Source organism: Podarcis liolepis, assembly GCF_965112155.1.
Source record: "Podarcis liolepis genome assembly, chromosome: 11".
Classification (NCBI taxonomy): domain Eukaryota; kingdom Metazoa; phylum Chordata; class Lepidosauria; order Squamata; family Lacertidae; genus Podarcis; species Podarcis liolepis.
Genome location: NC_139565.1, coordinates 13,362,451 through 13,388,667, shown reverse-complemented (window position 1 = coordinate 13,388,667; position 26,217 = coordinate 13,362,451). Strand labels below are relative to the sequence as shown.

The 26,217-nt window shown below is 45.1% G+C and overlaps 1 protein-coding gene across 1 annotated transcript; it reads right to left on the bottom strand.

Annotated features, from left to right (window-relative positions):
- Nucleotides 1–244: 244 nt before the first annotated feature.
- LOC310688465 (fructose-1,6-bisphosphatase isozyme 2) lies at nt 245–25,507 on the bottom strand. Its single transcript, XM_083465027.1, has 7 exons — nt 25,146–25,507; nt 14,396–14,558; nt 13,845–13,937; nt 12,284–12,424; nt 11,091–11,228; nt 4,569–4,688; nt 245–646 (listed from the first exon to the last, which is right to left on the bottom strand). The coding sequence occupies exons 1-7, from the start codon at nt 25,316–25,318 to the stop codon at nt 449–451; spliced, it is 1,026 nt and encodes a 341-aa protein (XP_083321153.1). The 5' UTR covers nt 25,319–25,507; the 3' UTR covers nt 245–448.
- Between the last annotated feature and the right edge of the window lie 710 nt (nt 25,508–26,217).

The following is a 26,217-nucleotide window of genomic DNA, read 5'->3' as shown; positions in this document are numbered from 1 at the left end:
GTTATGCAAAAGTCCAGTCGTTGCGGCCTGGCAGCCAAGGACAGTTGCCTTCTGATTTTGATCAGCTGCCCCACTGTAAAATTGGGAAAATAAACATGTTACCTCACAGGTCACAAGACTAAGGGTAGTCTCATGTGGCTGAATGGAAAACAAACACCTGCAGCAGACTGATTAGCTGAACTGATGGTTTGAACATTGACGAATGTTTTATCTGAGTAAAGGAGGAAGATGGCAAATGACTCGCTTGGTTCACTAATCGCCATTCTGCAGGCTGCACTTTTATTTGTGTATCACAGAAACGGAGTGTCATATTTTGCATTAGCAGAAAATAAACCAGTTTATTAAAACAACAACACAAAAATGGCTTTTTCTATTGCTTGTCAGCAGGCTGGAATTTTTTCACTCTTAAGCATTACCCTCTTCCCAGTGCGCAGTGAAAAGCAGAAGATCACGAGGTGCTCTTTGCGTGTTTCTGCACGAAGCTCAGGTATTCTTGAACATCATCCGGAGAACCAACAACAAAAGGGACTCTTTGGTGAATGGACTCTGGTTTCACATCCAGCACAGCTTCTGTCCCGGTGGTAGCTACTCCTCCAGCCTGCTCTATGATGAAAGCGATGGGGTTGCACTCATAAAGAAGTCGGAGCTGTGGCGGAAGAGAAAAACCTTTATTCAGTTTAGGTGGTTGGTGGTAGTTTAGAAAGCAACCAGGGAACTTACTGTCAACTAAAACCGTTTTTCAAATTATAGACACTCTGTATATTACAATATCATAATCCTTATTATTATTATTATTACTTAAAAATACTACAATCCAGGCAACGTTAAGTACTAAGTCCCATTTATTTCTGTTGGAGAAGAAAGAATCTGCCAAAATCACTTCCCTTATCTTGTCACTAAAACACCAAGGCTGGAATGGAGATTGGCCGCTCTCCCACTAGCTAGGAGCCTTAGGGTGGAAAATTTCCATTGGAGACTTTTTTCTAAAGCTCCCAGCTCCACCAGAGTGGAATTTACATACTATTAGGTTATTTTTGGAAGGGACACGGGTGGCGCTGTGGGTTAAACCACAGAGCCAAGGACTTGCCGATCAGAAGGTTGGCGGTTCAAATCCCCATGACGGGGTGAGCTCCCGTTGCTCGGTCCCTGCTCCTGCCAACCTAGCAGTTCGAAAGCACTCAAAGTGCAAGTAGATAAATAGGTACCACTGTGGTGGGAAGGTAAACGGCGTTCCCGTTCACTGCTCTGGTTCGCCAGAAGCAGCTTAGTCATCCTGGCCACATGACCCGGAAGCTGTACGCCGGCTCCTTCGGCCAATAAAGCGAGATGGCATCCCAGCTTATTTATCCATTCTCGGACTCTTCCAAACTACTGTAACTTCTTGTTGCTAACTTAACAATGGCTCCTGCAGCTCTCTTAACTGCCCAGGAATCTGAAACTGCTTGTGTTCTCTTCAGGAATAGGTGGGCAAAAGGCCATGTTCCATCATGTACTGTTTCCCTTTGTACTCTGCATTATTTGACAAAGCAGTTTGCAAAGGTTAAAGGCATGTGACACAAACATGCGTCTGTGCCCAGAAATGTACAATACGGACTGCATTTCATAGTACAAGAGTACAGCCGGTCAAGTCATTCTCTGCCAGTTCAACCATGGCATCCTTCCTCTCCCTCCCGGCCACAAAACATTTTGTGCACTAACCAATTGTTTCTTACAGAGTTGCTAATCTTGTTTAACCCTAATTCAGTCCACAACTAATAAAATTTCTTAGTACTGAGCATTCTGCTACTGAAATTCCATCAGCGGAACTAACAATTCCAACCACTGTTTCGGAATGAGAAAACCATTGAATTCATCGCTGCGAGAAGTGAGGTTACAGGGAACCAGGCAGAGGGCCTTCTTGGTTGTGGCGCCTGCCCTGTGGAACGCCCTCCCAGCAGATGTCAAGGCAATAAGCAACTACCGTATTTTTCGCCCTATAGGGCGCACCAGCCCATAGGGCGCACCTAGGTTTTTTTTTGGGGGGGGAATAAAGAAAAAAAAATTCCCCCAGGCGCGGGGCTGGGGTGGGGAAGCCCAAGCCCCCGACCCCAGCCCCCAGAACAGGCTACTATCCCGCCGGACTCCCCAGGCTTGTGGATATCTGCCCAAAGCCCGGGGCGCGCTCCACTGTTCTCCCCAGGTTTCGGGCTGCAGGCTGCTGTCGACAAGCCTTGGGAGCCCAGCGGGAAGTTGTGCCGGGCTCCCAAGGCTTGCGGAGAGCTGCCCGAAGCCCGGGGTGCGCTCTGCTGTGCTCCCCGGGTTTGGGGCTGCAGGCTGCTGTCCCAAGGCTTACGGATAGCTTCCTGAAGCCTGGAGAGCAAGAGGGGTCAGTGCGCACCAACCCCTCTCGCTCTCCAGGCTTCAGTGAAAGCCTGCATTCGCCCCATAGGACGCACACACATTTCCCCTTCACTTTTGGAGGGGGGAAAGTGCGTCCTATAGGACGAAAAATACGGTATTTTACTTTTAAAAGACAACTGTTTAATGTATGATGCTGTATTGTTTTTAATATTCGGTTGGAAGCCGCCCAGAGTGGCTGGGGAAACCCAGCCAGATGGGCGGGGTATAAAGAATAAATTATTATTATTATTATTATTATTATTATTATTATTATTATTATTATTATTATTCATTGGGGCTTTGCTGTGGTTGTGGAACACACACAGCAGGCTGGCTGGGGTTACAGGCTGAGGTGCAATTTTTTTGGCTTAGGCAAAGTAATTTCCAGCAAAGAAATGAGAGCCAGTGTGGTGTAGTGGTTAACAGCGGTAGACTCATAATCTGGTGAACTGGGTTCACTTCCCCGCTCCTCCACATGCAGCTACTGGGTGACCATGGGCTAGTCACACTTCTCTGAAGTCTCTCAGCCCCACTCACCTCACAGAGTGTTTGTTGTGGGGGAAGAGGGGAAAGGAGAATGTTAGCCGCTTTGAGACTCTTTAGGGTAGTGATAAAACAGGATATCAAATCCAAACTCCTCTTCCTTGTAATTTTGCTCACTAATGAACTGCATGGCAGGGCTAAAATATTTGGTGGGGAGGGCAAACTTTACCAAGGCCCACCCTCTTACAATGCCAGGGAGAAGTGAACTGATGCTAAACTGGATATTCAACTTAAGGATATTAACAGAAATATTTATGTGCTGTATTTATGTGCCTATTTTCCAGATCTTGTGAGATTCACTGGAGCCAATCAGAAGCTGCAGTATTCTAAACAGTGCGCTGATGGCCTTTCTCAAGAACACAGCGATCATACTAATAGTCTGAGAGAGATCGAGTTGGGCTTCCCTAAGCAGTGACTACCAGTCCCAGAACTCTTTGTACAGAGACAAGAGGAAGGGATGTCTGAAGCCAGGGGTAGACATTAATTAAGGACATTGATCCCAGGGACACAGTGAGAAAATGCTACTGGTAGGATTTAAAGGCACAAAATATATGTGAGTAAATCACTAGATCACACATATGCAGCAAAAACAATTAAGCCACCTAGCTATTTTATTCATCAAATGCTATCTGAAAGAGAAGTTTACTTTTTGGAGAGAATTAATGATTTTGCAATGGAAAGGTCTGTAATAAAAACAAAGATTCACAGTGATTTGGTCTATTTATAAAATGTTTGCAGCTGCATGGATCCATCAGATTTTTAAAAAATCCTTGAAGATAAAACCAACTCTAAAATTACAAAGTACTCAGGAAGCTCTATATAACTATTCTTCAAACCAGATGTAAAAAATAGTAATGGGAGAGCCTGCTGGGTAGAAAAGCCCCATTGGGCATCATGTTGTAATTTCAGAATGTAGAAAATTGTAGCACTAAAAAATAAGCCTTTATTGCATAACACATAAGATTGTATGAATGGTGTTGCCATATATGCATTGGAAAGGCCCATATTACAACTTTGTATCAGGTCCCCAAAAATGACGCATGAGCCCTTATTATGTCAATGCAATACAATCAAATGTATGTTTACTCAGAGGTACGGTCCATGTATGTTTAAGTTTGTGTATTTGCTCTGTTTTTCACCAAAGGAAAACCCTACGATCATTCAGCAGATAAGCCAATAGGATTTCCTGAGCAGAAATACTTGTGGTTGAATCTGCATTGCCAACCCTGACTTATTTTTAAAGCTGAGGACTCAGAGAAAGTGTTCTGTGATCAAATGAAATAGGCTCACAAATATATAATTTTGCCTATTTTCTTAATCCCTTTGGGATCGTGTGAGAGATCTGTGGGCAACCCAGTCAGGTGGGCGGCATATAAATTAATAGAATAATAATATAATATAATATAATATAATATAATATAATATAATATAATATAATATAATATAATATAATATAATACTATAATATAATATAATATAATATAATATAATATAATATAATAATATTACTATTATTGACAAAAGCTCACACCATGACGCCATGATGCCATGATGCCATCATAAATGTGTTATTCTTTGAGGTGCCACAAAATTCTTTTATTGTTTCAATATAATTATTCACCGAGTATGGGATGAGAAAAAGTTACCTTTCCTTTTGGACTCTTCTGGTTAGCTGGATACAAAAAGATCCCACCATAAACCAGGGTACGATGAACATCGGCCACCATGGAGCCCACATATCTGGCTCCATAAGGAGAAACACCTTCCTATGAAAAAGAGGGGTAGATATATTGGCCAGTGTCTGCACACATTGATTTGCAATGGAAAAGGTGAAACTAGGTGGAGAAAAACCATGCAAGGAACACCCGTCCATAAAAATACTATTGCTCACATGAAATGATGATTTGGGCTTAAAGTATAAAAGATTGGTTAGATATTAAGGATTGCTAAATCCTTGATCAAATATGGGACTTTTGCTTTTAACACCAACAAAGACACTGCCCAGGTGTGGGAAACCTTTGGCCTCCATGTGCTGCTGAACATTGGCCATCCTTGCTGGACTGATGGGATTTGTAGTTCAGCAACACTTGGAGGGCCAGGGGTTCCCCACACCTGATATAGTTGTTGCTCTTTCACCAGTTAATCTCATGTTATCCCTGTCTGCTGTAGGACAGAAATATAATCTTGCAGGCAAAGGCTGTGGGTGGATAACAATATCAGTGGAGGATCAGGATAGAAGGCAAATGGTTATGTTTCATCGATTTCCCTTTCAGATGACAAAGGGAATTGATGCTACCTGACAAACTTGGAAGGATTCAGTGTTCCTTTCCTGAAAAAGCAATAGTGTGAATTGTCACAATTGGTGTAGTAACTTGTCTCCTTCTGCTTGGAATCCTAGAAGTGTATTGTTCTCTGTGATGCCACTCAATCAAACATTTCCTAAGTGCTCCTAATAGAAGTCATCTACCCACATTTTGTGGGGTAGATTCCGCAACATGAGAAAGCTTGTTGGCTCCATCTGTTGTGCTCTCGCTTAAAACCAAGAAAGTACTGTAACTTGTTCTCAGCTTTTAAGTTCCCTGGCTTTGCACCTGCATTTTAATGAGGAAGTACCAGCCATAAAACTCAAAAGAAATGATTCTGCAGTGAGCAGCATGGCAGCATGTTTCGCTTCCCTTCATAGATACCTGTCTCCTATAAGTCAGCAACATACACAGCTGTTACAAGAGGCTTCAAAGGTTATTTGAGATATTGGGGTTACAGGGACATCTGATGGAGTTTCAATTCCTTTAATGGCTTCTTGCATAGGAAACATTCTTTTTTGGGCACAAGACTTCCCCAGCAGCACCTGGGAACCATTTTTACTATTAAAAGATGAAACTCTTACAATGGCGGGGCCAAGAGAGCAGCCAGGAATTTAAAGAATTTTGAAACTCAGCTCGGTGGCTTTGAATCCAGTAATTGTGATTCAATCACCTCCTGCTTTTAAACAATTCATTAGCTTTGAGTACAGATTAATTACTTAAGCTGTGTGCTTGACACACAGGGAAGATGGAAAATTCAGCCATCTGCCATGAAATTTTCAAGAAGTCCCAGTTCCAGAATTTTACATGATGCTAGCCCCAATGAGCAGGACGTGGGTGGCACTGTGGGTTAAACCACAGAGCCTAGGACTTGCTGATCAGAAGGTCGGTGGTTCAAATCCCCACGACGGGGTGAAAGCACATCAAAGTGCAAGTAGATAAATAGGTACCACTCTGGCGGGAAGGTAAACAGCGTTTCCGTGCGCTGCTGTGGTTCGCCAGAAGCGGCTTAGTCATGCTGGCCACATCACCCGGAAGCTGTATGCCAGTTCCCTCGGACAATAAAGCGAGATGAGCGCCGCAACCCCAGAGTCGGCCACGACTGGACCTAATGATCAGGGGCCCTTTACCTTTACCTTTAGCCCCAATGAATAACTGGGAGGTGATTCCCCCCCCCCGCCCCAGTGATTGATGCTTGAACTGTCTGCAGCTCTAACAAAAACCAAGCATCTGATCACTATTAACAGGAAGCCCTGTGATCATGATGATTGTGGAATAAGGAGATTTGCCACCTGGTTTCCTGACCAAAGTTCTACAATAACTTTGGAATGAAATGTCTGGGAGAGCTGCATCTGTTTAATTCTGACATACTATGACTTACTGGGAGACGGGTGGTGGCCAGGACAAGAGAAGGTAGCAACCCTATTGGCTACTTAGAGATTTTAAAATTCTAACATTTCAAATAAATGCTTTCTCATATAGCACAAATTCTAAATAGCACCATCTTAAACTGGTTTGTACAGGGTGTGTTTACGTCTACCTGCTTCATTTTGTTACTGGATATGAATGACGGTAGTTGAACTGATATTCATGAGAGCAAGTTAGGGAACACAACTGAACTATCATTGGATTCCGCAGTATGATTCCGTGTTTGAAATATAGGTAGCATGGTGACAGAGTGATGTCACTTCCTTGATTTGTTTTGTGCTTGCTCTTTTTGTTTGTTACAAATTGCACAAGCAGTCGATTTTAAATGTCAGGTTTTCAGGTCATGTTCTGACGAATGTACCCAGAGTTTACAAAAATAAGACAGGATAAAACAGAAGTGCCTGTATCCTACTCAACTGCTTACTTTTTGAAACCTGTGCCAAGCAGTTCGGCTTTCTACAAAATCAAACCCACTTCTCTGTTTCCAAGAAGCTGCTAGTTACTGTAATGCATTACAGCACAAACAATATTCTTTCCAGTCTAAAGAGTGCTTATACATTTTGCATAAGGCTAATTTTACCTCAATCCATTCAGCTAGCAATGAAATCATTATGATCTCACTACGGGGGCGGGGGGTGATGCAAGGAATTTAGTTAAAGGGATATCCTCAGATTAGAATAAAAAGAACACCAAATTTACAAGGGCAATTGGAGGTCATGGTCTTGGAACCCAAATGACAGGTTCGGAGGTAAAGCTAAGCTATGGTTTAAGAAGTGTTTTGTGTACGAGTCACAGTGCAACTCACGCTTGTGTGTTTCTCAGTTCTTTGCACTGCTCTGGTGTATGCCAGAAGAGGAAAATGGAAACATCTACTTTTAAAACTTTTAAAATAACCAGAAATCTCATTTAAGTCCAAACTTGGGGAACCTATAGATTCTCAAGTTTGGACATGAGGCACTCTGGTTACTTTAAAACTTCAAAAGAAGCTTTTGATCTCCTCTGTCATGAGAAAAAGGAGCAGGGAGTGAATTAATGATTTTTATTTATTTTTATTAGGCCATGGACTATAGCAGGAAGGGAGGGAGAGTTCACAATTCTAAAGCTCATAATGTAAAAGTAAACTATGGTTTTGCATTACATCTGTCTTGACGACAGCAAACCCAGGTATGCTTAACTTACTTGGAGGAAACCCAATTAAAAAATGTGAGACTTGCTTTCAAGTAAATATACTTAAGAGTTGGTTGTGTAAATTGACAATCCTATAGGAGAATCCTGCCCATTGTCAAGTTCTGCTTTATGCTTGTTGATAGACAAGCATGGTGTCATTTTAATAGCTTTTTGATTTTTCATGTTTTATTACTGACTTGTTAACCAGCCTGGGATCTATGTGAGTGGAGGGCCATTAAGAAATCTAATGAACAAATTAATAAATAAATAAATCTATATTCAGTGTGACAAGCTTAGAAAATTGTTAGCATATAGCTTTACTTGGTCATTTTTGTGATGTCGTTACCCAGTACAGAGTACCAACAACTCTTTATTTTTCTTTTATTTGTTGCACTGGCTTTAACACAATAGGTTATTTCATAAGCGGAATCAGGTAATACCTGTATTGAGTTTAGAGCATTCCAAAGAAAATATATATGCAAAGAGCAGGAAGGGTGTCGTTGCTTCAGTACTTAGCCATTACAGTACTAGCAGGAAGTTTTCTACCATAGACCTTGAGTTATTTTTGTATGACACATAAATATTATGTTAGTATTTGCTAGAGCAACACCAATATACCATTGATACTTGATACTAAGGAAATGCTGCTTAGTTCTTTTCTACCTAAAATTCTTTTTTAAATTGTGGTTCTTTAAGCACAGAGACAGCGGGGGGGGGGTTGCTGGGGGGTGGGCTGCTCCATCAAAATCAGGGCTTTGTCTCGTGAGAACACTTGGGCTGCAGTCACATGTCATGAAAGTGAAATAAACTGCTATTTGCCTAACTGTTAATTTCTGCATGATATTTGAGCTTTCATATGATGTAAAAGCCAAAGCTGGAACAATAGTGGAATAGAATGCAAGTTTAGTACTGGTATTCAGTGCTTTTCTTCTACAAAAATGTTTAGGTGAACTCCCATTTTGACTCAAGAAAATCACCATTTTATAGTTCAAATTGGGGAAAAATAAATACAATGGACAAAAGTGCAAAGATTCACAAAATGTTTAGGGGTATGCCAGTGGCGTAGCGTGGGTTGTCAGCACCCGGGGCAAGGCAAGTAATTTGTGCCCCCTAACCCGTGGATTTGCGCCCCCTAACCCTAACCCCCAGATGTTGCGCCCGGTGCGGCCGGCCCCCCCTGCACCCACCACGCTACGCCACTGGGGTATGCATACCCCTGCGTACCCCTCAGAAAAAAAGCACTGCTGATATCTATATTATTTACAAACAGGTTTTTTCTCTGAAAGCAAATAACATGGAAGTGAGCCCTAAACTTGCACTACATCCCGCTATAATTCCAGAAGCAGTTTTTGCATGCTGTTAAAGCTCAAATATAATGCAGAACTTAAACAGTTAGGGAAAAGCTGTGAATAAACAGCCATGTGAATACAGACTTCCTGAGTACAGGCAGTTAACATTTTGCGCAGGGGTTCTGTTCCTGGCCCCCACTCATGTTTGCAGAGCAAGCATAAGCCAGTTCTGCCCTCTTCTGGGTTCAAAAGGACCTGCACATCGGCAGTCATGTGTCAATTGGACACACACATAACAGTCACCATTTCTACTGGTATTTTCAGTGCTGTCTCACTCCTTTCCAGCTGAAGCTAAGTGAAGCTGCCTTTGTCTAGGAATGTTTTAATCTCCACTAAGCACATTACTCTTTCCTTTGCCTGCCCTTATCTGCTACATGTTGTCATGGATCTTCATTTGCAGACACATCTTAAGAACTCTCAAATCAACAAATACGACAACATTGACTTTTGTTCCCTTCTATTTAAAGTAGATTTGAGTGCAAATAACTGAGGCTTCTGATGCAGACTTCTTACGTTGCAAGCATCTTGCAATCTGCCCATACCAAAGGGAACAATCAATGTTCTGACCTCTCCTGCTGCGATCCAGTTTGTCCCCAGTTAAAGTGCACCCTTTTAGCGTCAGTGAGAGATAAGGAAAGAGAATGTGGTCCTCTGGGAGAGATAGGAACCACAAGTGTCTAACATGGTGCATTTATTTTGCATAGATTGAGGAGCTTCGTTTGTTTGAATCGAGTCTAATAGCCATAGCTGTCAATGTTTCCCTTTTTTAAAGGGAAATTCCCTTATTCCGAATAGGATTCCTCGCAAGAAAAGGGAAAAGTTGACAGCTATGCTAATAGCATATACAGCTATTTCACCTGCAAAGTGAGTGCACTTCCTGCATTTTCATATTTCAAGCTTCTGACTTTGCAATTTAAATACACATGGTTCTATATTCGCTTCTGTGGTTTGGTGTCAACATTGACTTGAATGTTCGACTCACATAGTTCCCAAGGATAGGGAAATGTAACAACCTAGGTTACAGGAAGAGGAAGGGAACTGCTGGGAAGTGCCTGGGACTGGTATAGGAAGGTATAGCCCAGGGGTCAGCAAGGTTTATCTTGCCTGGGCTGGATCAGTCCCACAGAGATCTCTCCGTGGGCCGAATCACATGTGTGTGTGAGCGCCCCCCCCCCCCCGGATTTTTGGCATCTGCACAGACACAATTTTCGGCGCCTCGAAAACGAGTCCCCATGCTGCACTGGTTTAGCGCAGCGCGCAAGCGGGCAACTCAGTTAGGGGGCGGCTCATGGGTCAGTAAAATGGCCTCCGCAGGCCGCTTCCGGTCCATGGACCTTAGGTTGCTGACCCCTGGTATAGCCAGATAGAGCAGAAGCAGGCAAGAAAGATGAGACGTTAAATTCATATGTGCATTTAATGTATCTTGCCTTTTGCTTTAAACATAACAGCCATGGAGGATCTAAATCAAGATTGCAACCTTTCCACTGAATCCCATCCTGGTGAATAATCCTCACCCCCAAGCTTCCATTGGCACCATGCCACATTCCCTCTCAAAGGAAATAGCAATTGTTATGGTGTAGGATTTCCATGGTACCGGAAGATAAAATGACATGGATGTATGCCGGGGGGGGGGGAGCTGCATTTAAAATACTAAATTAACTGAGGTTCTGCTCCCGCCCCCCCCCCCAGCAGAAGCCTGCCCCCCCCGTAATGTTCTGTTACCCATGATCTCCCCCAAAAAAGCTCAACAACTTTTGGGAGCGATCTGTCAAAAAAAGCTTAACAACAGTCAACCAAAAAACTAGCTATGCCCACGTAAAATGTATCCCAGTGTAAACTGTGCTTTATGTATAATGATGATGAGATTTGCCCAGTTTCACAGACAGTAGCATGTTAGAGTTGCAATAAAACGGTATATTACCTCAGGAAATTTCTTCTTTTGTAAATACTCTGTCACTGAAGGATCAAAGTACTTGGCATAGCCCTCATTGAGGCTGTAGATTTTCCCTTTCTTCTTGATTTTTACGTCTTTTTCCACCAGAATGAACTCGCCGAGAGCCTGCAGAATAGTTAAAGGATGTCACGAGTCATAAATGCCATGCGTTTACTTCCTTGACGTTCTGAGGCTTGTCCAGTTACGACCCTAATATACAGTTACATGCTCCCTACTCTTTCAAAGAGTAACAAGGCTTGGTTGCAATCCTAAATATACCTGCCAGGGTATGAGACCAATGGAACACCCTTCCGAATAAACATGCATGGGATTGCAATATGAGTTCCTTTTCAAAAAGAGAGTCCAGGAAACTTACAGTGCATTTGTAATATTTGCTTTTTTGCTGTGGAAAAAGAGAGCTTTAAAGGGCGCTCAGATATCTCCTGACTCTCTCTTTTTTTAATGAATTTTATTAGTATTTTCCACACAACAACAAAACTAAAAACAAAACAACAAAAACAAAACAACAAAAACAAATCCATATCTTACAAGTTAATATTATAAACACTAAAACAACAACAAGACATTGACTTCCACCAATCCCACAGCACCTCCTTTATCTCTCATTGTGTCTTCCTGTTTTCCTGTTGTCTTTATCATCTCTATCCTAACATCTAGATATAAATCCTTCTTTCATATCCTTTCACTTCACAAGGTTATTCCAGACTCAGCCAGATTTCTGCCCTCGAACCTTGAATTTTGAGGTATTAATTTAGGCACTCCCATTCTTTTTTTACTTCACTTTTTGGTTTTTGTCTTATTATGTCTGTCAATTTGCCAAATTGACAGATATCTCCTGACTCTCAACCACCCTCACCCTTTCCGTTACTTTTTTTGCAACTTGTTTGAAGCACCCATCAGTTGAGACTTGAACAGCTTATCTCTACCAAATTCTTCCTTCTCGCTGGTGACATAATTTAGTTGTTCTTCTAGCTACCTAACAAGGGATTACACTCTCGCTACGATGGTATCGTGATGCAAAGTGAGGTCAGGAAGCAATGCAATCACTCAAAATGAGTGGCCAGGAAGGGAGCTACACTCTACATGCTGAAAGGGCGGGGTTAATTTCATACGAGAGGGTGGCAGAAAATAGTATTAGTAAGGAATGTTTGCACAGGTACCGGATCCAGCATGAAGCAGTCCACTCCTTGCCCCGTGGAAAGGGCTACCAAGGTTGCACTCCCATACAAAGCATAGCCGGCTGCGACGATGTTGCGCCCCGGCTGCAAGGCATCTTTCTCGGAAGGCTCGTCTTCTGATGTCTAAGGGGAAAGTGATGGTTGTACTCAAATCTCAAGTATTTTGCTGTTGTTATTAAAACGCATTTGAAGAAGAAGAAAAATAAAACCACAAATTCAAATAGGACTCTCTCCCAGTTATGGTGCACATTGTACAACAGGCCCTTGTGAAAGCTTTGTATCGACACGCGATATAACGAGATAGAGTTTGGGGGTATTTTTGTAAGAGGATCTCGAGTGATAATTTCAGTGACAAACTGCAAATAGAGAACCACAGGAGGGGCACATCCAGCAGTAGTTATAACATGCCAGTAAACGGACAGTGTTATTTTTATTTATTTATTTCACTCACCAATTGCTTCCCATGAATCGTCCCACAGCGATTTAATAATAATAAAAACAGGAGCAATGAAAGCCATTTCAAATCCAATATGTAGATAGGCTGGGATAAAAGACTTGTTGGAAAAGGAAGGCCTTCAACAGGTGCCAAAAAGAGTAAAGAGGGTGCCTGTCTGCTATGCAGTGGGAGGAGGTTCCAAAGGCTAGGTGCCACCACACTAAAGGCCCAATTCTTGCATTGTACAGAATGGATCGGCTGCTGTATGGGGTTTTGTACAGCAGTACTAACACCTTGAACTGAGCCCAGTATCTAACTGGCAGCTAGCGGCAATAGAATATTCATCTAATGAAGCACTCTTGGAAACAATTCACAATGCTTCTGTACATGTTAAAATATTTTTGTTGCTGTTCAAACTTCAGAATATTGTTAATAGTTCTAGCATTTTCCAGGGCACCTTAACTTCCAATCTTGCCACATGGAAACCCCTTTCACAAGCCCATTTTCTCACCTAATCATCTTGTGGTGATTTTTTTCTGAATCTTAGGAAATTAATATACAATCTGGAGCCGATCACTGCCTCTCATCCAAACCAACCTTATAGGGTTGTTGTTGGGATTCAAGTTCTAGGGGTAATTTTCTGTATCATTAGCATGGAGTTAGCAAGTATATGTACGGCTTTTGCAAGGAAAACTATTTATTTGGATACCCACAGCATAGCGAAGATATAAAAAAAAATGCCGCCAAGTTACTAATGTCTTTAACAAATAATAATTAGAGAATCACCATATTTTTACATTCCATACCCCTATTAATAATGTTGTAGTATTGCTTTGAGACTTGAAGCTGCAATCTCATACCCACTTTCTGGGAATAAATTCTACCAAACTCCCATCTTTTAAAAATAGTTTTTAATTAAAGGTTTTTTTTGTGTTACAAAACAAATAAAGAGGGAAAGGTACATCCCTTGTCTCCACTTTCAATTCATAGTTTGTTTCACATTTTGCTTGTATTTAGTGACACACACTTTTGTCATAGACATCATGCATTTAGGGGGGTGAGGAGGAAGAGGGCTGAACCCCCATTTTGTTCCATTTATCAGCTTACCTTCTTGTAAATAGCAAATATAGTTCCTATCGAAGCTAAGCAGTCTATGTTGGAAGAGCCATCGAGTGGATCAAAGCACACGACATATTTACCCTGAAAAAGGAGGAACGAATCAAATGAAAAGCAAATAAATAAAAATGTTTTCTCTCTCTTAATCTTTGAAATCTGGCTGGAGTACTACGCACTGAAACAATTTTGTATTATACTAAAATACACTGGTATAACTTTCATGGCTTCACCACCCTCCCCAGAACCCTGTTAGTTATAGTTTTCTGAGAGGCAGAGAACACTGCCTCAGAACTACCTCCACAAAACTTCAGTTCCCATGATTTCATGTACATATCACTTCATTCAGTTTAGTAATCACACTGACCCCATTGCTCAGTTTCCATTTATTAAATCTGTCTCCCTTTCTGGTATGCAGTTGTGTTTAGCATCTTTCCGGTAATCAGGCAAACGACTTCTTTTCTCTTCAGAAATACAATTGTGCCATCTGCTGCTAAAAGGAGAGAACAGCCCCTCTTCCCAGTCAAATCTGAATGTGTACCGACCCTTTTATCTTTTGGAGTAATAATAGCTTCTTTATTCTCCTCTGAGACCAGGACACATGTGCTGTAGGAGGACTGTAGCATGTTAATAACCAGAGAATTAGATAAAACATCAAGCTTCTTCTGTTCATCCCCAGTCACATTCACAGTGCCAGCTATTCCGAACCTATAGGAAAGGGCTTCGTTATTATAATAAGGGAACACCGAAAAGTACACATTATACTGCAATACTGTTTTACATTATTTCCTTACTATTCCCTTTTACTTGACTTTCACACTGACATGACTCAAACTGTCCCTCATGTAATTGTCTCAGATTTATAAGGACTTCCCAAACCTTTTACTAGTGATAAATACCAATTAAAACCTGTGTTGGAACTCATATGTTCAGAAAACTCAGCTGGATGTTAGTTACAGCAATACACTATAGTTTTATTTTGCTTGACAGCCTGAGGATAATCCTCACGATACATGGGTGGTGCTAATCTGTATTTGCACAACACCGTCAAGAGAGAATTACAATCGTGATGCAATGGCTGTATGGAGCTAATAGCACATGAATTAACTATCAGTGATAAAATATTCTCCTCATACCGCAGAAGAAAGCTTAAATAGAAGTTTCTGTGCCCTTTCCTGTGCACTCAGAGGACAGCCTTATTGATTTGATTTCGGGTAAGCATGCTTAGGACGTGAAGACTGACACATCGCCATTGATTCAGTGAGCTGGACCTGAGACTCTAAACATGATAACAATAGTTTGTGTGTGAGTGAGCAGAGACAATGCAATCTTAACAGATAAAAAAATATTGTGGGAGAGAAATGGAAGCCTCTGTCCTAGAAATTAAAAACAGAAAATATGGAGTAATAACAACAGCACAATAACAATTTGGCCGCCTGACTGATTAGTCTTCAACATGTATTCATTTCTCACTAGAGGTATCTACTTCCTTTCACAAGCTTCCAGCTTATGACTTCACTCTGCTCTAGTGTTTTCATGTGCATATTTTATTTTTTAATTGTGAAATATGTTGTACCCTGCCCTGGAATAAAATTTTGAAGGGCAGCATACAGATTTCTAAAAGCAAACAGATAATACTACTTCATTTGGAAGTGTTCATAGTATTTTAGAGACAAGGAAGGGGTGGGCAAACACCATTATAAATGTATGGCAGGGAAGGTGGATTCATACATGACTTGTTCACTTGAATGTCCCTAGCATATACAACTGTACAACTCTTTGAACTTTTGCAAACCCTGGGGAAATAGGGGTCATGATCACATGAAGTAAGCCCTGCAGGTGTTGCCTTTATGGCATCAAGTTCATGCAGGCATTCAACTCAACGTGCACACCTGTGTTGAGTTAGGTTTTAGCAATCCTGCTTCTCTCTTCACAAGGACTTATTTTACTCCGTCTTTGCTCTTCCACTGTAAGCTGAAAGCAAAATTGCCATTGACAATCCACAGTATTGAGTTCCTGCGTGTACATTCTACTTATGCTAAGGATGGGGCAATTTGAAGCTCATCACAGACTCACTACAAACCCTGAGGTAGGTGCTGCTTTATTTGTTTCACCGAAATTTTAATTATTACTAAGCACCTCTGGCACACACACACTTATGACTACTGTATAGCCAGAAAAGTGTGTTAGCCAAAATTAAAAAGTTGCTTTTAAAATTTGGCTCATAAAATGGCTCCCATTGCAAATGTCATATAGATATTAAATAAAATATAGAGCCGGGGTGGTGTACAAACAAATCTGCAAGAGAGTTAAAATATAATTAAAAACAATGCAGAACAATAACGTCGGGCTCATCCTAAAAGCTTAAACCACTGTTTACAAATAATGAATATGTGTGGCTGATCTGCGATAGGTTCACTTTCCTGATACATCGGTGCCCATGTAAAAATAACCACCCTTTTAAAAAGACAGAAGTCATGCTAAAGGTATGTAAACTTCTGGAGATTCTTCTACTATTTCAATTCCTTGGGCGGGGGAGGTCACAGATATTTTGCTGTCTGGTAAAAAATGAACCAGACTCCCCATAAGTCCAGAATCTTGAGGAGCAGACAGAGCCCCCTAAATCCAGTGTTCTGGATCCCTCTCAGGGACCTCTAAGTCATTACCAGACAAGGAACACCTGGAGCTGTCAAAAGAGGAGGTAGAATAGTCCCCGGTCCTTGAAAGCACCGTGTCAACAACTTCAGGTAAAGGCCAAAGAGCACAGTGTAATGTCTACAGACCCAGAATTGCCATTCTACCCCTGAGTATGGGGTTTACTCAAGAGCAAGGAGTGCCTGATGGTCCTTCACAGTTAGCTGCTGTGGCTAGAGAGTGGTTTAGGAAGTATTTAAGGCCTCCTCCTAGAGTCTTCCTTTTGCTGGAAACAATGCAGTTTTCTGGTTCTTTGTTTGCGCTTACAGTTCCCCTGCCTGGCTGAGCTACCTGATGGGGGGGGGGGGTTCTGGCATAGCAGCCAGCACAGCGATTTCTCCAAGTAGCTCTTTATTGTGGTAAGCTGAAATAGAACTGACTGAGAACAGCTCAGCCGGCCTGTATTTATAGGCAGCCGGCTGTCAACATTGTAACCACCACAGTCCAGAGTTCCCGCCTAAAATAACTGCCGCGGACCTGAGTGAAAACTATCTACAGACCTGAGTGAAAACTATATACAGTATCCCCCTGTTGGCCCAGGGGGAAACTACACTACATAACACCCCTCCCCACCGAGATAAGGCGTTAGTTACAATCGTAATGGTTTCCTTATATACAGCACTACGCGTAATGGTTCAATTAGGCACAAAAGCATATCGGTTACATTTCCCATACTTAGACCAACAGTGATACCTGTCCAACAACATAGTCCTTTAAATACGTTGGGCGCTTGGAAACTCTGCCAGACCGCCGGGGACTGGTAGCCAAGTCCGGAGGGCCACACAGTTCTCGCTGAGGCTGTGGTGCGACCCTAGGTGGCGTTGGAACCAACTCCCCTGGATCCGCTGCTGTGGGTGGAGCCTCCGCAAGTGGAGTGGTCTGAGTCTGTTCTGAAACGGCTTGGTTCGGCTCCACGCTGGCAGTTTGCGAGGAAGGTGTAGGTGGGGCCTCGCCATCTGTACGTGTCTCTTCTGGAGCCGCAAGCGCAGTTGGGGGCACCTCGGTAGTGTCCAAGTCCCCAACCCTGCGCCTAAGCTGGTCTATGTGCCGTCGCCACAAGCGTCCATCTTCGAGTGCCACCTGGTACGAGCGAGGTCCAGTGACTCCCACTACTGTGGCTGGCACCCAAGGGATGTCCCCCACATAGTTCCGGGCAAAGACCTGGTTTCCTGGGACAAATGACCGTGGTGCATTGGCACAGCCTGGGGGTTCAGCCACGGCAAAGTCTGGGTGTAGCCGGTCGAGCGGTGACCTGAGGCGGCGGCCCATAAGCAGTTCAGCAGGACTCCTCCCTGTGGCCGCATGAGGGGTGATGTGTTGCACGAACAAGTATTCGGCGACCCGCTCATGCCAGTCTCCCCGGTCCAGGCGCGCCAGTGCCTCTTTTGTCGAGCGCACCATTCTTTCCGCTTGCCCGTTGCTGGATGGATGAAAGGGTGCCGTTAGGGCATGGCGGATGCCCAGTCCCAAAAGATACCGCTCAAACGTGCCTGACGTGAACTGCGGTCCGTTGTCAGAGACAAGGACATCAGGACACCCATGCGTTGCAAACAGGCCTCGCAGCACCCGGATGACAGCTTCGGTAGTGGTGGAGGGCATCAGGGCGACCTCCAGCCATTTGGAATAGGCGTCCACCACTACCATAAAGGTCCGGCCGTGAAAGGGACCAGCCAGATCGATGTGCACCCTCGACCAGGGTGTCTTTGGCGTCTCCCAGGTGTGTCCCTTAGCTGCCGGTGGTGCAGGCCTCGACTCCTGGCACGCTTGACAGGCGGACACCCAGGCAGTGATGGCATCGTCCATATTAGGCCACCAGACGTAACACCGAGCCAACGCCTTCATTTTGACAATTCCCGGGTGGCCAACGTGCAGAGCCTCCAGGACGCGCTGACGGAGTCCCTGGGGAATCACGACGCGGTCTCCCCACAGCAGGCAGCCGCGATGAGCTGAGAGTTCATGTTGTCTGGTTGCGAAGGGCTGGAACTCCGATGCAAAAGGCCCTTGTGGCCACCCCCTCCACACCCAGTTGAGCACCCGGCTGAAGGTGCGATCCTGGGCAGATGCGGAGGCCACAGTGGCAGCCGATACAGGCGCTGCCGGAAGATCCTCAATCAGAAGGAGCGATGAAGCTGGAGCCGGGTCTTCCACAAATGCTGGAAGAGGGCAACGGCTGAGGGCGTCGGCATGGCCCATCGATTTTCCCGGGCGATGGATGAGCCGGTAGTGGTAGGCAGCCAGGAAAACAGTCCATCGCAGCATGCGTGGTGAGAGGACTGGTGGAGTTGGACGATCACCGGCGAGGAGGCCCAGGAGTGGCTTGTGGTCAGTGATGAGGTCAAAAGTCCTGCCATAGAGGTATTCATGGAACCTCTTCACTCCAGCCACAAGTGCCAATGCCTCCTTGTCGAGCTGGCTGTAATTCCGTTCCGTCGGAGATAGTGTCCTGGAAAAGTAGGCGAGCGGTGCTTCTCTTCCATCTGGAAAACGGTGACTAAGGACAGCACCGATGCCAAAAGGTGAGGCGTCGCAGGCAAGGACCAGCGGCCTGGATTCACTGTACTGTACCAGCACACTGTCTGAAGAAAGGAGAGCCTTGACCGCGTTGAAGGCCGCCGTCTCCCGATGACCCCAGGCCCAAGGCGTCTTAGTGCTAAGGAGTCGGTGAAGAGGCTCAGCCACTGTGGCTTTGTGGGGCAGGAACATGTTATAAAAGTTCAGCAGCCCCAGGAATGCCTGCAACTCCGTTTTGTTCTTTGGGGTGGGGGCCTGCTGGATAGCGCGGATCTTGGATGTGGTTGGATGAAGACCGGAGGCATCGATAAGATAGCCCAGGAACTCTACCTGTGGAACGGCGATCTGGCACTTCTCCCTCTTTACCTTGAGCCCGGCCTCCTGGAACCTGGTCAGCACGGCACGGAGGCGCTCGAACAGCTGCTGGTGTGAGTCTGCAGACACCAAGACGTCATCAAAATATGGTACCACGCCCGGAAGCCCTTGCAGGAGACGCTCCATAAGGCTTTGGAAGATGCCAGGAGCCACACTCACCCCGAACTGCAACCGGCGGCAACGGAATGCCCCCCGGTGGGTGACGATCGTCTGGGCTTCAGCAGTGGCATCATCGACTGGCAGTTGTTGATAGGCTTGGGCAAGGTCCAGCTTAGCGAAGACCTTACCCTCACCCAGGGAATGCAGCAGGTGTTGGACAACAGGAACCGGATAAGCATGCTGCTGAAGTGCCTTGTTGATCGTGCACTTGTAGTCAGCGCAGATTCTCACCGACCCATCTGGCTTGACAGGCGTGACGATGGGGGTTTCCCACTTTGCGTGGTCAACCGGCTCCAAAACTCCTTGGGCGATCAGTTTGTCCAGTTGTTCGTCCACCTTAGCCTTGAGAGCAAAGGGAACCCGGCGTGGCTTTAGCTTGATGGGGGCGACTTGTGGATCAAGGCTAAAGGAGATGGGCGTACCTGTATATTGGCCCAAGGTGCCGTCAAAAACCTCGGCAAAGTCTTTGACCAGACCCTCAGTCTCTGCGTTAGAGATGCAGTTGATGCCGGTGACTTCCAGGCCGAGGGCATCAAACCAGTCTAGCCCTAGAAGGCTTGGCCGCTGACCTTCGACCACCACCAACCGGAGCAGGCCCGAAAAATCCTTGAAGGCGATCCGGAACCGGCCAACGCCTACCACGGGAATGTCGTTTCCCTGGTAGTCTCTCAGGTGTACGCGGTGAGAGTCGAGTTGCCTTTTGGACACTCTGGGTACCAGTCTTTTGATGGTGCTCCATGACACGATGGACAGGGCAGACCCGGTGTCGATCTCCATGTCACATGGAGCTCCTTCAATGAGCACCGTGACGTTCAGCTTGCGTCGCGTAGTCGAGTCGGTTTGGCCAATCGTGGTTCCAGACGGGCAGCGGCAGTTGGTGAGAGCGAAACAACTTTCCTTGGCAGACTGGAGTGAAGACTTGGACTTGCGAGTCGATGAAGGGGGGGTGTCAGACGGAGCCGATCGGCAGACCTTAGCGATGTGGCCCCTTCTGGAACACTTCCTACAGATGGCGTCTCTGAATCGACACTTGGCACGGGAATGGTTGCCTCCGCAGCCAGCACATTCCGGTTGGCCCTTGGACTTCTGTTGGAACTTCCTGCGCTCCCGCTTTGTCTGGTGCACGTCATCGTCTTCACTGGAGGATGCCTCCTCACTGCTGGCCTCTTCATGATGCACCGGAACTGGCTCCCTAGCAAGACGCGGGCTGCTGGACTTGCGGATCTCCTGGGCGGAGCGTTCAGCAGCTTCTGAGGCCACAGCCTCCTCAATGGCTTTCTGTAGCGTGAGGTCTGGCTTGGCTAGGAGGCGCCGTTGCAGATGGATGTCCCGGACCCCGCAGACGATTCGATCCATCAGGGCATCGTCTAAGTCTCGGAACTCACAGTGCATTGCAGCCTGTCGCAGGGCGGTGGTGTAGTTGTTGATTGACTCCCCCTCTGCCTGGTTCCGGTGGTAGAACGCATGGCGGACAGCAATCTTGGACGGCTTTGGTGCGTAGTGGTTGCGGAGCTTCTCTTGGATCGTGTCCCATGGTGTTGCCTGGACTGCTTCAGGCGCAACCAACGCTCGGGCCGTCTCAAACACTTCAGGCCCACAGAGGCTGAGGAATAGGCCCCGCTTCCGATCCTTTGATACTGCTGTCAGCTCGTTGGCTTGGAGGTAGCAGTCGAACCGAGCGAGGTAGGAGTCCCATGATTCAGAGGCTGGCGCAAACGGCGGTAGAGGCACAAGTGAAGCCATGATTCCGATGCCGGCGTGAAGGGCGATGGATGGAACACAGTGCTCTAGCCAGAACAGTCAGCTCTGAAAGGGTTCTGCTGCCCAGTGATTTCGCTCAGTGATTTCGCTCTGTGATTCAGCTCAGTGATTCAGCTCAGTTCAGAGGCTGGCCGCATCTGGCTGTGCTCTGATGTCCATCGATCCCACCTTCGTCGCCAGTGTTAAGTCGTGGGTTGACATAGCAGCCGGCACAGCGATTTCTCCAAGTAGCTCTTTATTGTGGTAAGCTGAAATAGAACTGACTGAGAACAGCTCAGCCGGCCTGTATTTATAGGCAGCCGGCTGTCAACATTGTAACCACCACAGTCCAGAGTTCCCGCCTAAAATAACTGCCGCGGACCTGAGTGAAAACTATCTACAGACCTGAGTGAAAACTATATACAGTATCCCCCTGTTGGCCCAGGGGGAAACTACACTACATAACAGGGGAGGTCACAGATATTTTGCTGTCTGGTAAAAAATGAACCAGACTCCCCATAAGTCCAGAATCTTGAGGAGCAGACAGAGCCCCCTAAATCCAGTGTTCTGGATCCCTCTCAGGGACCTCTAAGTCATTACCAGACAAGGAACACCTGGAGCTGTCAAAAGAGGAGGTAGAATAGTCCCCGGTCCTTGAAAGCACCGTGTCAACAACTTCAGGTAAAGGCCAAAGAGCACAGTGTAATGTCTACAGACCCAGAATTGCCATTCTACCCCTGAGTATGGGGTTTACTCAAGAGCAAGGAGTGCCTGATGGTCCTTCACAGTTAGCTGCTGTGGCTAGAGAGTGGTTTAGGAAGTATTTAAGGCCTCCTCCTAGAGTCTTCCTTTTGCTGGAAACAATGCAGTTTTCTGGTTCTTTGTTTGCGCTTACAGTTCCCCTGCCTGGCTGAGCTACCTGATTGGGGGGGGGGGGGTTCTGGCCTTGCTTCCGGATAATGCTTTGGCCCTAGACTGATTCTCTGTGCTTGAGTATGGCTTGTTTTTTAAGATTTATTTTTATTGAAGATTTTCTTGGTTTACAAAAGCTCATGCCTTTTTTCAGGTGGTACAGTCTTTCTTACAAATACAGTGGTACCTCAGGTTACATACGCTTCAGGTTACAGACTCCGCTAACCCAGAAATAGTACCTCGGGTTAAGAACTTTGCTTCAGGATGAGAACAGAACTCGGGCTCCAGCAGCGCAGCAGCAGCAGGAGGCCCCATTAGCTAAAGTGGTGCTTCAGGTTAAGAACAGTTTCAGGTAAAGAACGGACCTCCGGAACGAATTAAGTACTTAACCCAAGGTACCACTATACAGTGGACACTCAGATTGCGAATGTGATCTGTGCGGGACGCACGTTCGCAATCTGCAGCTGCCTGTCTGCACAGCCGGGGGTTGCAATTTGGTGCTTCTGCACATGCACAAAGTGCAATTTAGCGCTTCTACGCATGCGTGGCCGCTAAAACCCAGAAGTAAACCGTTCTGGTACTTCCGGGTTTCAGCAGCCCGTAACACAAAAAAACGCAACCTGAAGCGTCTGTAAGCAAAGGTATGATTGTAGTGAGACATCAGTGTTGAGTACAGTATAAGGTTGGGGGAAGAAGAGGGGGGTGAGGCTTATATTCTTTTCTATAGTGTATGTTTGGGGTTTTGTGTCAGTGTCAACTAGGTACATTCTCTTTCTATTCATTTATTACATTTCCTTGGTAGTGAGAGGGATTGGGGGGCAGGGTATGGTTGGCTGCAATGGGGTTTCTTTGCATAGGGGGGGAGAGCTTGTTGGGTCAGGTAAGCCAGATTGATTCATATGCTGTCAGTGGATTCTTCTTGTTGTCTTGATGGGATGTGTATGTGATAAAGGGGCGCCATACTGGGGTGAAGGTGTCCTCTTCTATTTGTACTTGTGTCAATTTCAGTTTATTGGTTAGCTTTCTAGCAAGGTCATTTCCCATACAGTTATTGGTTCAGGTTTACTTCTGGCAAGTGTCGCCAATGTCTGGCTATGAGGCTGCTGAGAGTAGGTGGGTTATAATGTGAGTGGTCATTATGATCTTGGAAGATGTTCAGTAGGGCCAGTTGTGGGGTGAGTTCTAATACCTGTTTAGTTATTCTGCATATCTCCAGAAGGGTTGGATTTTAGGTCATTCCCGCCACATGTGGAGGTATGTGCCTCCAGCTCACATCTTGGTGAGGTTCCCGGCTGTATCAGCACCAGTTTCTGTGGTGTTAAGTACATCTCTAGGTGAGTTTCAGAGTGAGTTCCCTTGAGTTTGGCTTGCTGAGACCATGCTGCATCTTGAACTCTGCTCTCTTGAGCGTTTGTGTAAAAAGCTTTGTCCTCTTTGGACTGAGACCCTAGCTCTAGAGCAGGGGTCGGCAAAGTTTTTGTGACTTGGGCTGTTTCACGGTCCCGCAGACACTGCAGTGAGCTGGAGTGTGTGCGCGCACACACACACATGCGCAAACGCTATTTCCGGTGCTCCTTCCAGTGCGGAGGAGGTGTGCGTAGCTTCCCATTGGCTGCAGGAGCTTCCTGCACCCTATGGGAAGCCGGCCAGCATCGCAGAAGGCGGTCCCTGCTCTGTTCCATGCCGGTTTAGCACGGAGCATGGGAGCCGACCGAGCGGGCGGCAGGGGTCCATGGGCCGGTTAAACGACCCCCATGGGCTGCTTGTGGCCCCTGTGCCTTAGGTTGCCGACCCCTGCTCTAGAGCATGACAGATGGAAGAATCACAGCTAAAACACAGGATCACAATGATGGGATGGGGTTCCCTTGAAATAAACGAAGGATGACAATTCCACACAAAATTCCTAGTGGGGAAACTTCCATATATAATTGTTGCTGAACAAAAGTAAGGAACAGTTAAAATTACTGTGTAACAAAGATTCTCCTTGGCGGTATTTTTCCAGCCTAATGGAAGAGCCAACCAAACAAAACTAATAATCAGAGTATACTCTCTGAAAGCTGTTTTTATACTAGCTTACATTTAATATTGTCATAATGTTAATTATAACTCTTTAACCAGAAGGGATATCCTTCAGATGCTGTTGGACTACAGCTCACATCAGCACCAGCCAATGGTAATCCGCAATGATAGGAACTGTAGTCTAGCAACTGGAGTTAAGTACCACTGAACATAATGGAATATGCTTCTGAATAAAGATGCGCAACAACTGCATGTTTTGTATACTATTCTCCGAGGTTCTCACATTTTGTATAGTGCCACTTAGAGTTGTGGTGACAATTTCTTTTTTAAAATTTATGCATGAGATGAAGAAATGAGTCACTCGTTTTAATATGAATTTTATAAGAGTGGGTTTCTATGCAATGGCCAATGTGTATGTCCATGCTGAATGAAGACAGTGCCATTCCAATCACTTCAGACTGTGAGTAAGCCAAATTAACTGCTTGACCTTCTTGTTTGACCTTGATGGCAATAGAAATGGGGCACACAAGAAAAGCAGCCTATTCCCATTTTTTTTAAAGTAAATAGTAATACAAGTAACTGCAGGTGCTGCCACTCCCATTATTAAAGCAGTCAGTAGTTAGCTGCAGTAGTTATTCTTAAAACTTTGGCCAAACTAAAATCAGAGACCGTTTGATTGTGGAGTTTCCGTAATTTAACATACACCATGACTGCGATACTAGCCTCCTTTCATTCCAGGCACATGGAATTCCCATACTGCTATTCTGGCCATGGCATTTAGTTTAAAAGCTTCATGCTGTGTTTAAAATAAGGAATTCCCAATGTTCACAACCCCCCTTTTATATTTAAAACAATTCTTATCCTCCCCAATTCTGTGCAACTCACATGTGAGCAAGGCCTGCCTTCCGAACCGCTGAAGAGATGGCCTTTATGGCAGTGAGCATCGAGTTCAGCAGCTGGGTCAGTTCTCCTGTGGCCCCTTTAACCCGCCGTCCTTTCTCCATGACATATCGGTTAAGGGTTAACATGTCTGTTTCAAAGGGGCTTCTGTCCGACATCTTGGCTGGTGAAAAGGGTCTGTTTTCTTCCCTAGAATTTAGCAGTTCCTTTGCACCCTCAGTGTTGCTGCTCTTCAGTGGCAGTTTTATTTTAAGAAGAAGCAGTTGGCTTGCATGCGAGAAGTGGTTTAGTAAAAGGTTCCTGAGCCCATGTGACTTACAGGCTTGGAATAGATGGGCAGTGCAACTCCTCTGAATTCTCCAGTCTGCAAGAGATCCTATTAATCTTAATCTTAACCTTCAATGCCGGCTAAAAAAAAAAAAAGTTGGTTTGGCAAGCCTACCCAACTATGTAATCATGTACATTTGTTTTTCAAACTTATTTTGACTATATTTTGATAATTTTTTGTTTAGTGTTTTGTTGCATTTTTATTTGTATTTTAACGAATATTTTATACCATTTTATGTGAACTGCTTTGAATCCCCCCCTTGCTGTCCCCCTTCCCCTTAGATTTTTCCTAGGTGATTTTTGTAAAAATTAAAAACAAAATTCTTAGAACAATAATTTTCTGATGGGAAAATGTCAGTAATAAACAGTAAAAAAAAAAAAAAAGGTAAAGGACCTCTGGGGTTGCGGCGCTCATCTCGCTTTCAGGCCGAGGGAGCCAGTGTTTATCCACAGACAGCTTTCCGGGTCATGTGGCTAGCATGACTAAACCGCCTCTGACGCAACGGAACACCATGACAAAAACCAGAGCACACAGAAACGCTGTTTAGCTTCCTGCTGCAGCAGTACCTATTTATCTACTTGCACTGGCGTGCTTTCAAACTGCTAGGTTGGCAGGAGTTGGGACAGAGCAACAGGAGCTCACCCCACCGCAGGGATTCGAACCACCAGCCTTCTGATTGGCAAGCCCAAGAGGCTCAGTGGTTTAGATTACAGCGCCACCCACATCTTT

Bases quoted from the DNA above. Each gene is read 5' to 3' on its own strand.
- LOC310688465 (XM_083465027.1), bottom strand. From the start codon at position 25,318: ATGTCGGACAGAAGCCCCTTTGAAACAGACATGTTAACCCTTAACCGA. The intron at 14,559-25,145 runs GTGAGTTGCACA...CCTTTCCTATAG, and splicing joins AAGGCAGGCCTTGCTCACAT to GTTCGGAATAGCTGGCACTG. The intron at 647-4,568 runs GTAACTTTTTCT...CTTCCGCCACAG, and splicing joins AGAAGAGTCCAAAAGGAAAG to CTCCGACTTCTTTATGAGTG.